This window comes from Microplitis mediator, chromosome 8 (genome assembly GCF_029852145.1).
Source record: "Microplitis mediator isolate UGA2020A chromosome 8, iyMicMedi2.1, whole genome shotgun sequence".
Classification (NCBI taxonomy): Eukaryota; Metazoa; Arthropoda; class Insecta; order Hymenoptera; family Braconidae; genus Microplitis; species Microplitis mediator.
Genome location: NC_079976.1, coordinates 12888043 through 12904392, shown reverse-complemented (window position 1 = coordinate 12904392; position 16350 = coordinate 12888043). Strand labels below are relative to the sequence as shown.

Here is a 16350-nt window from a genome sequence, read left to right as displayed (position 1 = left end):
CAGAAGCTAAGAAAATTGCTGTTATGATAATTATTTAATAAATAATTGGAATTCTTAAATTCGAGATTTCGTTAGGTGCGGCCCAGCCTTAAAACTCGTCTAAAGAAAAAATTCCCTGGCTAAATTAACTACACAATGATATTGAGGAAAAAAAGCCGTAGAGAATCTAAATATTACTAGAATTGATTTCTAAAAATTTTACTCATTTTTTTACAATTTTATGAATAAAAAATTCCCTGGGACAAAATACTACGATTAGATAAAAAAAAAAAAAAAAACTAGATACTAAATGGATGGCAAAAAAATCTCTCGGACTGGGATAAATTTACTAAATTTATTCACGAATTAATTCTCCAAAATAAAAAAAAAATCTGAAAACCGCCTGACCCCGCGGGCCAGCCCCAAAACTTCCCGCTGTTTTCGAGCTCAGGGAGCTCGGAAACATTATTACTTGTAAATTTTTGAGCTTTTCGAGATCAAAAATTTGTTAGGCCGGTAAAACATACCTTCACTGAAAAATTATAATTTTTGTCAGACGATATCTTTGGAACGAATCAATTGATTTAAAGGTTCTTAGTGGCAATCGGAAGGGCTCACCAAGAGTTAGAACTGAATACATTTTGAGGTAAATCGGGAAAGTAGTTTATGAGTTATATGCGAAAAACTAAAAACAAAAAAAATTTTTAATTTTTATTCTTCATATAACTTGTAAACTACATGACCGATCTACCCCAAAATCTAATCAATTCTAAATTTTGGTAAGCTCTTTCGATTGCCACCAAGTACGTTCAAATCGGTTGATTCGTTCCAAAGATATCGTCGGACAAAAAAAAGATCACACACACACACACACACACACACACACACACACACACACACACACACACACACACACACACACACACACACACACACACACACACACACACAGACACTCGGACATCACTCTGAAATTAGTCAGAATAGATTCCTGGGACCTCAAAACGTCGACATCTGATGAAAACTCGATTTTCGAAAATCAGACCGAAACCAATAACTTCCCTTTTTTTGAAAATTTGCAATTTTCTTAGCCGGAAGTTAAAAAACGATTAAATCTTCAGGCTAAAAAAGTTCCCTAAGAAACGTAAAAATTACTAAGATTTTCACAAAATCAGTAAAAAGAGAAGTCTGAAATAAATAACTAGGGTAAATACACCAATAGATGGACATCCCCCAATAGATGGACGAATATTATTTTAATAACCGATTAAATAAAATTTAGGAATGAAAATGTAACATAAAAACTTTTTTTTAACTATATATATTTCTGATGTTAGAAAATAATTTTTTTTTAATTTAATATATGTTATAATCACAAAAAAAATTATTTTTATTTTGACGTGACGACGTTTTGCTTCAAAAGCGCCACCATTACTAAGCATGTGACAGACAACCGGTAAACTATATTTGTTATAACTAATATAAACAAATAAAAAAATAAGATATGTATCATGTGATTATGTTCGTAGTTCATTAACAAATTTATTAATTTAATAATTAACTAATAAAATTGAAAAAATTTAATAAAATTTGCCGTCCATCTATTGGAGATAAATTTCTGACCTTAACCCAATAGATGGACATTGGATTTATCGGGTAAATTTTCAAATTTTTTTTTTTTTTTTTCATAACATTTAGATAAAATTGTTTGTTACCATAAACTCATTTTTATTTATTTATTATTTTTTTAATATAAATAAAATGTAAGCAAAATAATTAATAATTCATAAATTGTTAATTAATATTACGTAATATATTATCATATATTTTGCGTTACCTAATAAGTAAGAATGAGAAATTTTTTAAGATATTAAAAATACTACATAAATTTTGAAAATTATTATCTCACATTTGATTTTTTAATTAATTGTATTAAACACATGCTGGTATTATGAAAAATTTAATAATTTTTTATATATATAAGAAGACGAAAATATCATTTGCAAGAAGCGTCCATCTACTGGTATTGGCTGTCCATCTATTGGAGATTTCGTCCATCTACTGGGGATTTGGACTTTTTCTTAAATTTTCTTTTTTTGTAATCAACCACTACGTTATACAAAATTTTAATTATTTTTTTCTAGTTAATTAAACATTTTTGCTTAAGTATAATTCATTTTATTATAACTTATTTATATTTTATGGCTTTATTTCGATTAAAAAACATGAGAGTCTGCTTAACCGTCTATCTATTGGTGCGTTTACCCTAGTATTAATATTGAATGTAGCAAAATCTCTAGAATTGGAAAAAATTTACTAAATTTGATTGTTTAAGGCAGGGCCATACTCAACAAATTCTACAATTTTAGAATTCTATTAATTTATTAATTGATTATCATTTCAGCGATTTTTTCAGCTTTCGAAAAAATGTATACGATGAACTTCTTCGTAAGATTTTCGTCTTTCGAGTCCCATACATATTTAAAACGTAATTAGAAATCTAAAATTTAGAAATTTAGTTAGCACTGCCGACCCTTAAGAATTAATTATAAATTCATTTCCGAAATTAAAAAACCAGACAAAATCTTGACCCTAAAAAATTCCCTAGAAAAAAAGAAATTTATTAGGTTAAGTTTTTATAAACTTAAATAAAAAACGTTTTATTTTATAGTAATTTGGAGAGTTTGGGAACAATGCCATATAAAATGCGAATTCACGCAAATGAAGACGTTTATGAGACAACAAGGCATCGAATGGCAGTCGCCGAAGAAAATAATAAAAACAAGTGGTAAGATATCATTAAAACAAAAGCAAAAAAATATATTTCTGATAAAATATTTTTCTAATTTTTCTAGCACCAGGGTAATAAAACCAAATGGACCAGATATCGGTCGAAAAGTTAAGGTGAAAGCAACCGGAAAGACAATACCGCCACCGTCAAATGTCAGGCATAACAATCATCATCGTGATACGAGCATTCCAAATTCCACTAGTAGACCTGTTAAAAATTCCATTATTAATTCTTTATCTTCCGCTACGTTATCTTCCCAACAACCATCGACAACAACATCATCATCATCATCATCATCATCATCACCATCATTTTTATCAGCAACATTAACGACAACGACGACAACCTCATCATCAACATTGTCCACTTTATCATCATCACCATCATTACCATCACGATTTTATAAATTATCAGCAACCAGCAATACATCATCAGTTCGTTCTCAGCCTGACAAAAAATTATCAGATCTTCAAAGAAGACCTTTGAGAGACAGACTCATCCATATACTTGCTTTGAGGCCTTACAAGAAGCCTGAGCTCTATGAGCGTTTGAATCGAGGTAATTTTTTTATTATTATTTTATTATTTTTATAATTAAAGTAATTTATTTGTTTTCCATTCCATCGTTCAATTAGAGGGTCTAAAGGAACGCGATAAAAAAGAAATGGCTATTTTATTACGTTCTTTGGCGTCAATGCGTAACAATACGTATCATTTAGTGAGGCATGTGTGGAATGAAGTACAAGAAGACTGGCCATTTTATAGTGAACAGGATCGCGCTATGTTAAAGAGACGTAAGCCACAAAATTTAACGCCACCTGGTTCTAGTGATGGTGGATCAAGTGGTAAATAATAATATTTATTTTATATTATGATAATTTTTTTCTTTAAATTTAGATTTAAAGTATTTTTTTAATATTTGCCTATTCGAATATTGGGGCTGTTAATTTTTTTATTACTACAATAAATACGTCTTGTTGCTACTTCTTTCAAAGGAAATTTAAAATTCTATAATTTTTCATTCTTTGAAATTTTCCGTGGGATCGATAGCTTTCGAGTTAGGGCTCAAAAGCAGTATTTGATAAATTTAAAAATTTGATTTGCTTTTGATTTACACACACACACACACACACACACACACACACACACACACACACACACACACACACACACACACACACACACACACACACACACACACACACACACACACACACACACACACACACACACACACACACACACACACACACACACACACACACACACACACACACACACACACACACACACATTCATGCATACATACACTCGGACATCATTCTGAAAATAGTCAGAATAGCTTCATAGGACCTCAAAACGTCAACATTTGATGAAAACGCGATTTTCGAAAATCGGTGTGAAACAATAACTTCCCGAATTTTTGAAAATTTACAATTTTCTTAGCAGGAAGTTAAAAAATTTAAGCAATTATTGAAAAAAAAGACAACGTAGTCGTAATTTCGCCGAGGTATAGATTAAAAATAAAAATTACTTACAGTTGATATAAAATAGGAGTTAAACGAAATTTGTTAAATAAATTTCAGTAAAATCTTCATGTAAATTTTATGATTCGAATTTTTAAATTTTCTAGGCTAAAATTTATTCAATAAATTTCGTTTAACTCCTATTTGATATCAACTGTAAGTCATTTTTTTAAAAATCTATATCTCGGCGAAATTACGACTACGTTGTCCTTTTTTCAATGAATGCTTTAATTTTTTTTTAATAATTGATAAAATTTTGAAACGCTTTTGACAGTTGAAAGTCATTGAAAATTTTTTTAAATTCGGAGGCATTGTCTAAGAATGCCCTTAAAATTAGTTTTTTACAAATCTTCAATAATTTATTCAAAATAAACAATAAATATCAACTAAACTATCACAGATATCTTAACAAAAATTCAAATTTGAAACACTAAATCTAGAAGAAAAACTAAAGTCCTCTGATGAATTAAAAAAAAAAAAACTTTTTTACAGGAAGTGGACAATCACCAAATTCAACCCATCCCGGTTCACCTCCAGCAATAACAGCACCACCATCAAATTTTATGAATTGCAAACGTCCTGGTTATTACCAAGGTAGTGACGGAATTCAAACTAAAAGACCGCGAATTTCTCATTACCGTAAACCCGAACCGACAACACGGACACCGTCTTCAACTAATAGTAATACTGCTAATGTAAATATTGCATCAAATGTTAGTGTTAATGTCCCGAACGGCAGTAATTTACCTAATAATAATAATAATAATAATAATATTAATAATGATGTAAATAATTGGAATGAACAACGACAACAATCAAGTGAACGTGATATTAATTATCATCGATCTGAAAGAACATCTAACAGTGATGTGCTACGTGGTAACAATAATGTTTATCAATTAAACAATAGTACTAGTAATAATAATAATAATAATAATATTAATAATAATAATAATAATAATCATAATAATAATAGTAAATCATGTTTCACACCAAATCGAGACCGTGATCGTGATCGTGAACGTGATCGGGATCGAGATCGAGAACGTGAACGTGATGATTTAAATAGCAATAGTAATCGTACTGCCTCAATAGCTACAACATCATCAACACTATCACCAACAATAATAAATAATAGTTCAGCTACTGATAGGAATGATGCTGGTAGTAATAGTGGAAATATTAGTGATTATAGTAATCGTGATCGTGAAAGACGAGATAGAGATAAAGACAGAGAAAAAGAAAAAGAAAAAGAAAGAGAAAAAGAAAGAGAAAGAGAAGAAGTGAGAAGAGATAAAGAAAAAGAAAAAGGAAAAGAAGAAGAAATAGAAAAGGAAAGGGAGAGAGAGAGGGTGGAAAAAGTTGAGAGGATTGAAAGAGTTAATAGTAACAAGCAGGAAAGAGAAAAGAAGATTAAGGAAAATAGTGATAATTGGAATGGTATTGCTTCTAATAGTAATATTAACGCAAGTACTGCAAGAGGTGCGACTGGAGGAATTGTTAAAAATCATGAGATTAATGAAAATAATGCTGATAATGAAATTCCTGACTACCTTACGTAAGTTATAATTTTTTTTTATTGTTTTAATGTATATTTGGATAGATGACTGAATTTGTTGAAGAATCAGTACTCATATGCTGAGGTTTTGAAATTTTTGAATTTTGAAAAATTTTTAAAATTTTGAATACAAGGTTGTTGGGTATTTATTTGAGAGGAAATGTAATTTTGAACGAATTTCTGTAGATTATTTACTAATTATTGTGATTAAACAATAATAATAAGTAATCAAGTTGAAAATAGATATATTTTATAAATTATCACCAGGAGAAGTAATAAACTTTTAATATCGTATTACTGAATTGAATTCTTCATATGTATATTTTATGACTGAAGTATAAAAATAGGTATATAAATGACCTATTAATAAGAAATTAATGAGGAAATAATTGTAGGACATTTATTAATTGATTGATACAAATGCAAATACATAATTGATAAATAATTATTATTTACAGGCAATATAAAACTGTAAGAAATATGGAAGAAAGAAGAAGATATAAAGCTGATTATTTAGCAGGCAAGGAAGAATATGAAGAAATATATCACAGAAAGTTAATAAGGGCGAGGCATTTTGTTCGGTTACGAGATTTAAGAAAACGTGAACTTGAGCTTGGAAACTACGAAAGATATGAGGTGAATTTACACTTTTTTTTTTTATAATTTTCTTATTTAAGCTTCTTCAGTGACAATTAAGAGATTCGTCAAAAATATCATTTACTGATATTGAATTTAGTAAAAACGTTACCTATTTTTCGACATTAGCCTTAGACTTATACAAAGTTTTTAACTTATTGTCTTAACCTCAATATTAAAATATTTAAAGTGGTAGTATTTTTGCAATTTTAAGAAAATTTTATATAGATTTTCATTCATTGTCTTTAATATAATCTTAACCAATAATTATCAAACATTGTTTAGAAAAAAAAAATTATGAAATTCCGTCAGATGGCTCTCAGATGCTTGAATTTGTGGTCCTTATGGTGGATCAGACACACTAAATAATGAACTCAAGGATTATCAAAATATATATTATTATTTATTTAATCAACTTACAATATATTATTTATTTAAATATTCACTAGGTTTGGTATAATCGCACTCGTCGTGTGGGTATGCTATATGCCGCTAAAGCTGAAGCGAATACGTATGAATGTGTTTGAGTATATTTGTGTTGAGTTTGGCGCTAGTGTATTTTTATCAAGTGTGTTTTTAGTTCCGGACGGTAGGGCGGCGTCTTGGTAGCTTTGAATGGTGAACTCGGCAGTAGAGGCGTGAGCGAGGTTACAAGTCCGCCACAAATTTGTTGCACCATCCAATAGCTTCTAAAGCAAAGTTCCTATTTAAATGAATCTTTCATTAAAATAACCTCAATCAAAACTTATTAAATATTATATAATGAATAAACCCATGAGATTCCATCAGACGACTCTTAAATTTAATTTATTAATCCTTTAGCGCTAAATCTTTAAACTCCACTCCATGTTCAGGCGGGTCGTTGTAGAACTAGAGTGAGCATGTAACACTTGCAGCAGGGCCGTATTATACAAAAAAAAGTATATATTTCTGTCAGTATTTAAGGTAATTTGGTAGTCAAACCTCCAACAGTTAACCCTTACTTTAATTATGATAATTTCAAAGATTATATTTTTAAGCCCTTGAAAACAAAAAACCAGAATTTTTTACCACACCGTTTAAAAAATATAATCAATTAAACTTTCGTAAAAATACATGGGCTCTTATGGCTGTCTTTATTCAACTTAACAGGAAGTTGATAATTTGTAAAAAAGTGGCACAGTTAACCTAGGCGAAAAAACTATTCAGTCTATGATATAATATCTAAAATATCTACCTACCAAATTTCGAAACAATTTACCACATGGTTTTTTTTTAATTAATTTTTTTGTGTGACAGAAAGATTTCTGTCTTTGTTTTGTAACCCATTCTGCGCCCCTCTTATTTATACTAGGGAAAAAATGGCGGCTCTGCTGTACGCGCGAAATTTAAGTTATTGTTTACATTCAAAGTATAAACATATATTTATATGATGTTCGTTAAATACTGGACTGGTAACAAATACAAACTAAAGAGTTGAATAAATAATAATAATGAATACTTATCATTAATAAGATATCTAAAAATTACGTGAGAGTTTATATTTCCATTATTAAAATTAAACAAAAAATAATTAACGTTTTTTATAAATAAAAAAATTATTAGATGCGAAGATTAGTACATTATTTACATTTATAAATAATTTTTTTTAAATTGTGTGTGTCTGTACATTTATCGTATTATCATGAACTGTCAAAAATTTACCGGGATTATAAGGTTATATTTACTACACATACATGTGACACATTAAACTGTCAAAGAAACTAGTGTAAACAGAAGTACCAACTTTTATCAAATAACAACTGTTGGTACTGTCTAGTTGCAGTCAAAATAATTTATATAATTTGAAAAAAAATTATTAGTATTTTTTTCTACATATTAATTATAGCTTATAAAATATAGTTACTAATTATTGTAAATTATTATGGACTTTATTGAATGATTAAAGTCAAAGAAAAAAAAAATTTCGACATCGTTTTGACTCCGGAATGCGGCTACCAAATTACCTTAATTTAGCCACGTAAACATTACTAACTGTGGCACTGTTGTTGTACACAAAGTAGGGTTTAAATGAGTGGAAAGGGATACACAGTAAAACTACTACTCTCACATTGCACACCTACGAGTCGACGAGGCTCTTGATTCATGCCCTCTTTACTTGACACACGTCGAGACGAAACTCCCAAACGCTAAAGGGTTAAATATTTTCCGACGGAAAAAACTATGAAATTCCATGGTGACACGAATCGTAATCCGTGGACAATAGATCCGCGACATGAAATCCGAAGATATTTTATCCGATTTGGCACGAGCCAAAGGCTCTCCCAGCAGACTTTCTTTTTAAGGCTGGGCCGCACCTAACGAAATCTCGAATTTAAAAATTCTAATTATTTATTAAATAATTATCATAACAGCAATTTTCTTAGCTTCTGACTAAAAGCAGAAGACGAACTTCCTCGGAAGATTTTCATCATCCGAGTCCCATAAATATTCAAAAAGTAATTAGAATTCTTAAATTCGAGATTTCGTTAGATACGGCCGAGCCTTAAATACATTCCTTACAAAAATAACCTTGGTAAAAATATTTTAAATATGTTCTAATCATCAGATTGTTCTCAATTTTATATTTGCCATGTAAACTAGATATTTGCGCTACTGGCATTCCATCCTAACCTAATTCTTCTAAAATAATAAAAACTGAAATAAATAAATATTTCCTTAATTAAATAATAAAAAACAATTAATTTTCCAGGCACTTTGTACCCAGATAAAAGCTGATTACGACGCCATTAAATATGATCCACGTGAAATCGAAAATGAGGAACGCTATTTATATTTATACAATAAATTAAACTATATCAAAGGATTGATTGACGAGTATGACCGTAAATATTCATCAGATATTGATAATCAAACTTCAATTACACATACGAATACAAACAACAACAACAACAATAATAACAACGACAACAACAACAATAGCAACAATAACAGTGAAACCAGTGTGAGTATTACTGAACTACGATACTGACACAAGCTTAAATGCCTGTTATTCGTCACTAATTGTTATTACTATTATTGTTATTACTATTACTATTATTATTATTATTATTATTATTATTATTATTATTATTGTTATTATTATTATTATTATTATTATTATTATTATTATTATTATTATTATTATTATTATTATTATTATTATTATTATTATTACTCTTATTATTATTATTATTATCATTATTATTATTATATTGCTATACCGGTTGTAAACAATATCGTTAACGTTATTGCTGATATGCATTTAAAAAAAAATGTATTATTCAATTCAATTAAAATGTAATTATCACTATTATAGTTATAATTTGTTACTCAGACGTTAGTTGGTGATGCCATTTTACATTTAAACATTTTCCTAATAATAATAATAACAATAATGATGATAATATTTTAATTATTAATTATAATTACACGCACGAAATAACTAATGGGCTTGCAATTAATTAAAAAAAAAAATTTTTACATAGGGTTGTAAAGAATATTTAAAGAATTGGTTAATTTCAAAGTTATTAAATATTTTTAAAGTTGAATTCCATCCGTGGAATCGCGTCCAAGACTGTCTATAAATACAAAATTTAAAAAAAAGTTATATGATTGATTTGATATTTTTAAAAAAATAAAATTCAATATGAATACTCGAGATTTATAATTATTAATTTTATTCTCAATGTATATTAATAATTCAATTAACGTCCACGTCGTCCATTTCATTAATTAATTATTTGCAGAACGAAATTCAGTTTGTGCATCGTGTATTTCATATCAATTATCAATCAAATGAAAAATCTAATTAAAATAATTTAATCCATCAAAAAATTATGAAAAATTTTTCTTTGAATTTATTTGTAACTAAATAAAGCAATGACGCTACTGAGTCTTGTATATTTCATTAGTAACATTATTTTATTAACTAATTAATATTAATATGAATTAAATATTGACAATTATTTATAATTCTAAAAATAATAATAATAAAATTTTTCTTTATTTTGATAAAAGATTAAATTTTGTGTGGATTGAGAACCTACATGCTGAGGTTTTGAATTCTGGAAGAATTGATTTTTGGAATTTGAAATTTTGTTTTTTTTTTTACAAATAGTAGGTTGTGAGTATCCTTTCGAGAGGAAATTTAGTTTTGTACCGGTTCTAAGTGATCATTTTGTCTAAGAAAAATTTCTTTTTATCTCCTATTCTTTATTGAAAATTACTTGAAGCTTTTTTTTATCCGGTCACGGTCAATATTTTTCAAATATTAAGTATACAATATGTAGAGAACTAAATTTCCTGTTAAATAAGTACCTACATGCCGAGGTTTCAAATTTCAAAAAATTAAAATTTTGAATTAAAAAAAATTTTTTTTTCCATTTGAATAGTAGGTTGAAGGTACTCAATTTAATGGAAATTCAATATTCTATCAATATATCATAATTACTTTTATTTTTTATCCGTAATCAAAGTGAAACTGTACATAATTTCTAAGATCCTTAAAAACTTAATTATAATCAATAATCTTTCAATAATTTATAAATGTCGCTATAATTAATAAATTGAAGATTGTTAAGAAATATCGATCAGCTTCCGCGTAGTGCCAAAATTTATTATTATTATTTTTAAAATTTATCATTAATAATCATATTTTTTAATTTCTAGAAAAATATTCTAAACTTTTTTTGTTTTTATTAACTATTTTTCAATGCCATAAATTACTATTGCATTTCAAAAATGAAAAAATTAATTTTTATTTAAGAATTAAGTTTTTATTGTTTTAAAGAAAGTTATGTTATTATTAAAATTATAATCAGCCAATCAGCAGAAAAATCGGCAGCCATTTCGTAAAAGTTATCAAATTGAAAAATACAAAAAAAAAAAAACAATTACTTCCAATGTTTTCATCATTAATAACTTAAATTTCGATATTTCTTAACAATTAAAAAGAACGAACAAATAATTATTCACTAAAGTAACGCACAAAAATTGATTTATTAATAATAAATTATAGAAAAAAAAATTGCTACATAATAATTTTATTTTGTTAAATTTAGTAAATTTAGTTGTATAAAATAATTACGTAACTAAAAAAAAAAATAAATAAATAACTGAAACTCACTAGGGTTGTGCTGAAATTCCGAATTGCTTAACCTCAAAGAAAAAAAGTCTATAAATTGGAAAAAAATCTATCAATTACGGTCATTCTCAGAAAATGCCCCCCCCCCTTCACTTTTAAAAAATATTTAATGATTTTAAATTGTAATGACCGCATCGAAAATTTTGATAATTAATTTAATACAAAGTTACAGCATTAATCGAAAAAAGGGCTACGTAGTTACAATTTCGCCGAGACATAGATTTAAAAAAAATTATTTACAGTTGATATCATATAAGAGCTAAACAAAATTCGGAAATAAATTTCAGTAAAATCTTCATGTCAACATTATAATATGGAATGTCATATTTTTTAGGCTTAAATTTATTTCTCGAATTCCCTTTAACATAACTGTGAGTATTTTGTTTAAAAAGCAATATCTTGGCGATATTCTAACTGCGTTGTCCTTTTTTCAATTAATGTTTTCATTGATTAGTTATTTAATATTATTAAAATTAATTAATAAAATTTTAATACAGTTCAAGGTCATTGAATATTTTTAAAAAGTGGAGAGCACTGTCTGAGATTGCCCTTAAAGTAATCTAAGTGTTGCGGCACTCGTTTATATTTATATATATATATATATTATAACCTATAAAAAATTAATCAATAACATCATTAATTAATTAATTATTAATAATGGCCAGATGTTATTAATTGATTAAAAAAAAATAATAATTAAATAAATTGTCGTACCTTTATGGCAATTGCTATTAAAAATAATTAAAACGACAGTTAAATCGCTCAAATAGACAAAAATTTTTAACTTATTTTCATTAATAAGTAGTAAATTAATTAATTTATTTATAATAAATATATCATTAAGTATTTGGTATTAGTATAATCATTACTATTTTATCTTAAAAATTATTTAATAAATTTTACTGAGTTATCGACGAGTGTGGACATGAACCGAAGGTTAGTGATGGCAACACTCCATTTTTTTTGTTTTTCAGAAAGAAAATGAAAGAAATTGAAATTTAAAAAATCTAAAGTCGTGATAATTTGAATAATTAATGAAGAAAGGCAAAAGTTACGTAATATATATATGATATATATATCAGGGTGTTTCATATTTAGGCGATATTTTTTGTATTTCTGTCCTACCTGGAAAACTAACAACTTTTAGAACAAAAAAAATATTCCCGCTTGAAAAAAAATTCTAAGTCAATTAGGGGCTTAGCGCATCGAAAAATTCGATTTCCCATTTAAATAACATGGGAAAAAAAATTTTTCGATGCGCTAAGCCCCTAATCGACTTAGAATTTTTTTTCAAGCGGGAATATTTTTTTTGTTTTATAAATTGTTAGTTTTTCAGGTAGGATAGAAAAAAAAAATATTGCTTAAATATGAAACACCCTAATGTATATATATATATATATATATATATATATATATATATATATATATATATATACATTAGGGCGATTAAAACAAAAAAAATTTTATTTTTTTCCGAAAAAGTTGAAAAGTTTCGTTTGAATGAAAAAATCCTCCTGTTAAAATTCGAGTTCTTAATATTGACATTAAGAGGGAGTGCATCGCACTTTTCTAATTTCCATAAGAATTATATGGGAAGAATGTTTTTATTCCCATTTTTAAAACTAGCTATCGATGCGTCATACAGATAATCTATGAACATATTTTTGAAGGGAATTGAACGCTCTACAAAAGAGAGTGCTTATTACTATTTCCAAAGTTATTCAAGGTTAAAATTGAATCATGAATTGATTATATTTAATTGATTACCCAATTGAAAATAGTAATTTTTCTAACTAAAAGTTATTTATTTATGATAATCAGAGCATAAAAATAAACTTATATACTTATTCAAGAGCCAATTACCTATGGATATTATTTGGTTTGTGATTAAAAATATTTGATAGAATTCTTGATGAAATTTTTTGAGCAAGAATAATTAATATTAGTAGATGATTTTTACTCGAATATGAATATGAATCTTTTTCCTTTGATCATCAGAGTTAAGAACTTTTAAGTTCAAAAGTCTGCTATTTTCTTCTATATAATCGATAAAATACGATGAAAACATGATTTTTTAAAGCGAATAAAAATTTACGTAAGTTCAACTTTGACTTTGAATAACTTCTGAATAAGTAAGCTCATCAAATAATCATGAAAAATCTTTTTTAAAGAGCGTTTAATCCCCTACAAAAGAGTGTCTGTAGATCTCTGTATGAAGCATCGTTATCTAGTTAAAAAAATATGAAGAAGCAAAAAAAATTTTTCCCATGTTATTCTTGTGGAAAATATAAAAATGCTATACGCCTCCTCCTAAAACTAGTGTTAAGAGCTCAAATTTTAACAGGTATATATTTATACCTATACGAAACTTTTGAACCTTTTTTGAAAAATAGGTAATGTTTTTTTTTTAATCACTCTAATGTATGTATGTGTTTTTTTTTTTTTTTTTTTTTTTTTTTTTTTGAGAACAATCAAGTGCCAATTGTAGTAAAAACTAACGACCATATTTATTATATTATACATGTATATGTAATTACAAATACTATTTAATATGAGATTTATCTAAACACAATTATAACAAACATATATAAATATCCGAATGATTATTATGATAATTTTAGAAAAAAATTTTTTTTTCTGTATTTAAACGAATTATTTTTTCAGAAAAACAAAAAAAAAAAAAAAAAGGTTTGGAAAAACTTAAAAAATTCAAATACAGAACAAAAAACTTAATGATTTCAAATTTTTGTTAAAAAATAATTATTTATACAATAGTACTGAACGTCCTTGTTTGAAAAAAAAAAAAAAAATAATAATAATATGAATAAATTAAAAAATTTCGTCCTTTGATAATCAAATATATCCTGTCCACATTCATTCACTTTGATAATTTATTATAGTGATAATAATAGTAGTATTGATAATAATAATAATTATTATAAAAAATAAGGCATTTAAATCATGACAATTGAATGTAAAATATAAGTTAAATAATTGAATGTAATAAAAAGAAGTAATTTTCATTTTAACTTTTATTCATGACATAAAGTCTTCATTATCAATTAATAAAAACCTAATAATAAATTGATAAATAGCTAAATAATGTAAATACGCGGCCTTGAATGTATAAAAAAAAATGAATAATAATAAACATACTTTTACATTAGGGAGTCAGTGTACGAATTTATCAATAAACTTGTGTTTATTTAAATTTATGCACTGATTTAAAATTAAAAAATTATTATATTTTCATGATTGTGATTATATATATATATATATATATATATATATATATATATATATATATATATATATATATATATATATGTATTTTTTTTGTTTTTATTAAATTTCATCGTCTCATAGCATGATTATTATTATTTTTTGTATTAAGTGCTCAATATTTCATTTTATTTTTTTTGTGATTTTTTTAGTTCAGTGCGCGTCACTGTTTTCTTTATCATAAATTATTATTATCTATTTTAATTATAATTTAGCACTTTTTTTTTAAACTACTAATAAACACAGCAGTAATTTTTTTTAAATAAATACTCACAACCCTATAGTAGGAGAATGAAAATTTTTTCAAAATCATGAGTCTAGTTTTGGAGAAACAAGTTATGGTGATGTGGGTACTTATTTAGAAGAAAATTTACCAATCTTATAAACGATCGTATTAAAAAAAAAAATTTAAAACAATAAATAGTCATAGAAACGTCTTACAGTCATCAGACAAAGGAAATAAAATAAATAAATTACTAAAATAATATTTTGAAAAGACTTAAAATTGCCTTCTTTGTTGAATAAACAAATTTGTTCAATTATTGTTATCATTACAAAAAAAAAAAAATACTTTCTGTATTAAATATTGTTAATTTGCGCTTTTGTTTATTATTTGAGTGCATGTTACTATTTTTAAATATACTTTAAGTCAGAATAAGTAGTTTAAATTAAAAACCTAAGGAAATGTTTTCTATAAATAAATAAAACAATGTGAATTTAAAAATTCAAAAACAAAAAATGATAGTATAGAATTAAAATTTAAAAAAGAAACAAATCAGATGTCATTGAATGATAATTTCTTGTTTTATTCTATATATATATATATATATATATATATATATATATATATATATATATATATATATATATATATATATATATAAATTACCAATCACTAAACTTTTATAATATTTAAAATAATTTATAAAAATATGAGAACGCTTTGAAAAAAAAAAAATTTTCAACTTTCAAATTACAAAACGATATTTTTATATAGGATCTTTGAAAAAAAAAAATTTACACATGAATATATATATATATATATATATATATATATATATATATATATATATATATTTATTTATACAACAAACAAAATGATGACGACTGCATTGCTCCCCTGACAAAGGCTCGTATATTCATTATATTAGTAAATATTTGCAATTATTAATTAATACTTTAAATATCATTATATATATAATAATTCGTATTCCATATGTTTAAATAAATGGAATACGAAAATAACAATATGAAAAAAAAATGTAATAAATATGAAAAAATGATTGCTTTTTTTTATAAATAAATACTAAAAGAGACAAGGCTTAAATATTTATGAACGTGAATATTTTTTTTAAATTAATTAATTAATTGAACGAATGAATTTATTTTTAGTACTTATTCGTTTGTAAATTTTT

At 25.9% G+C, this 16350-nt stretch overlaps 1 protein-coding gene across 2 annotated transcripts in view; it reads left to right on the top strand.

The window, feature by feature from the left end:
* Positions 1-16350, top strand: part of LOC130673790 (RNA polymerase II elongation factor Ell-like) — a 143368-nt gene that overhangs the window by 97538 nt on the left and 29480 nt on the right. The window contains exons 4-9 of one of the 2 annotated variants that reach the window (XM_057479002.1): positions 2651-2767; positions 2835-3328; positions 3405-3614; positions 4788-5853; positions 6312-6489; positions 9221-9472. In XM_057479002.1, coding sequence (XP_057334985.1) covers positions 2651-2767; positions 2835-3328; positions 3405-3614; positions 4788-5853; positions 6312-6489; positions 9221-9472 — 2317 coding nt within the window. Of the gene's footprint in view, positions 1-2650; positions 2768-2834; positions 3329-3404; positions 3615-4787; positions 5854-6311; positions 6490-9220; positions 11403-16350 lie in introns of those variants that run through there. The other variant, XM_057479003.1, reaches the window with a different exon arrangement.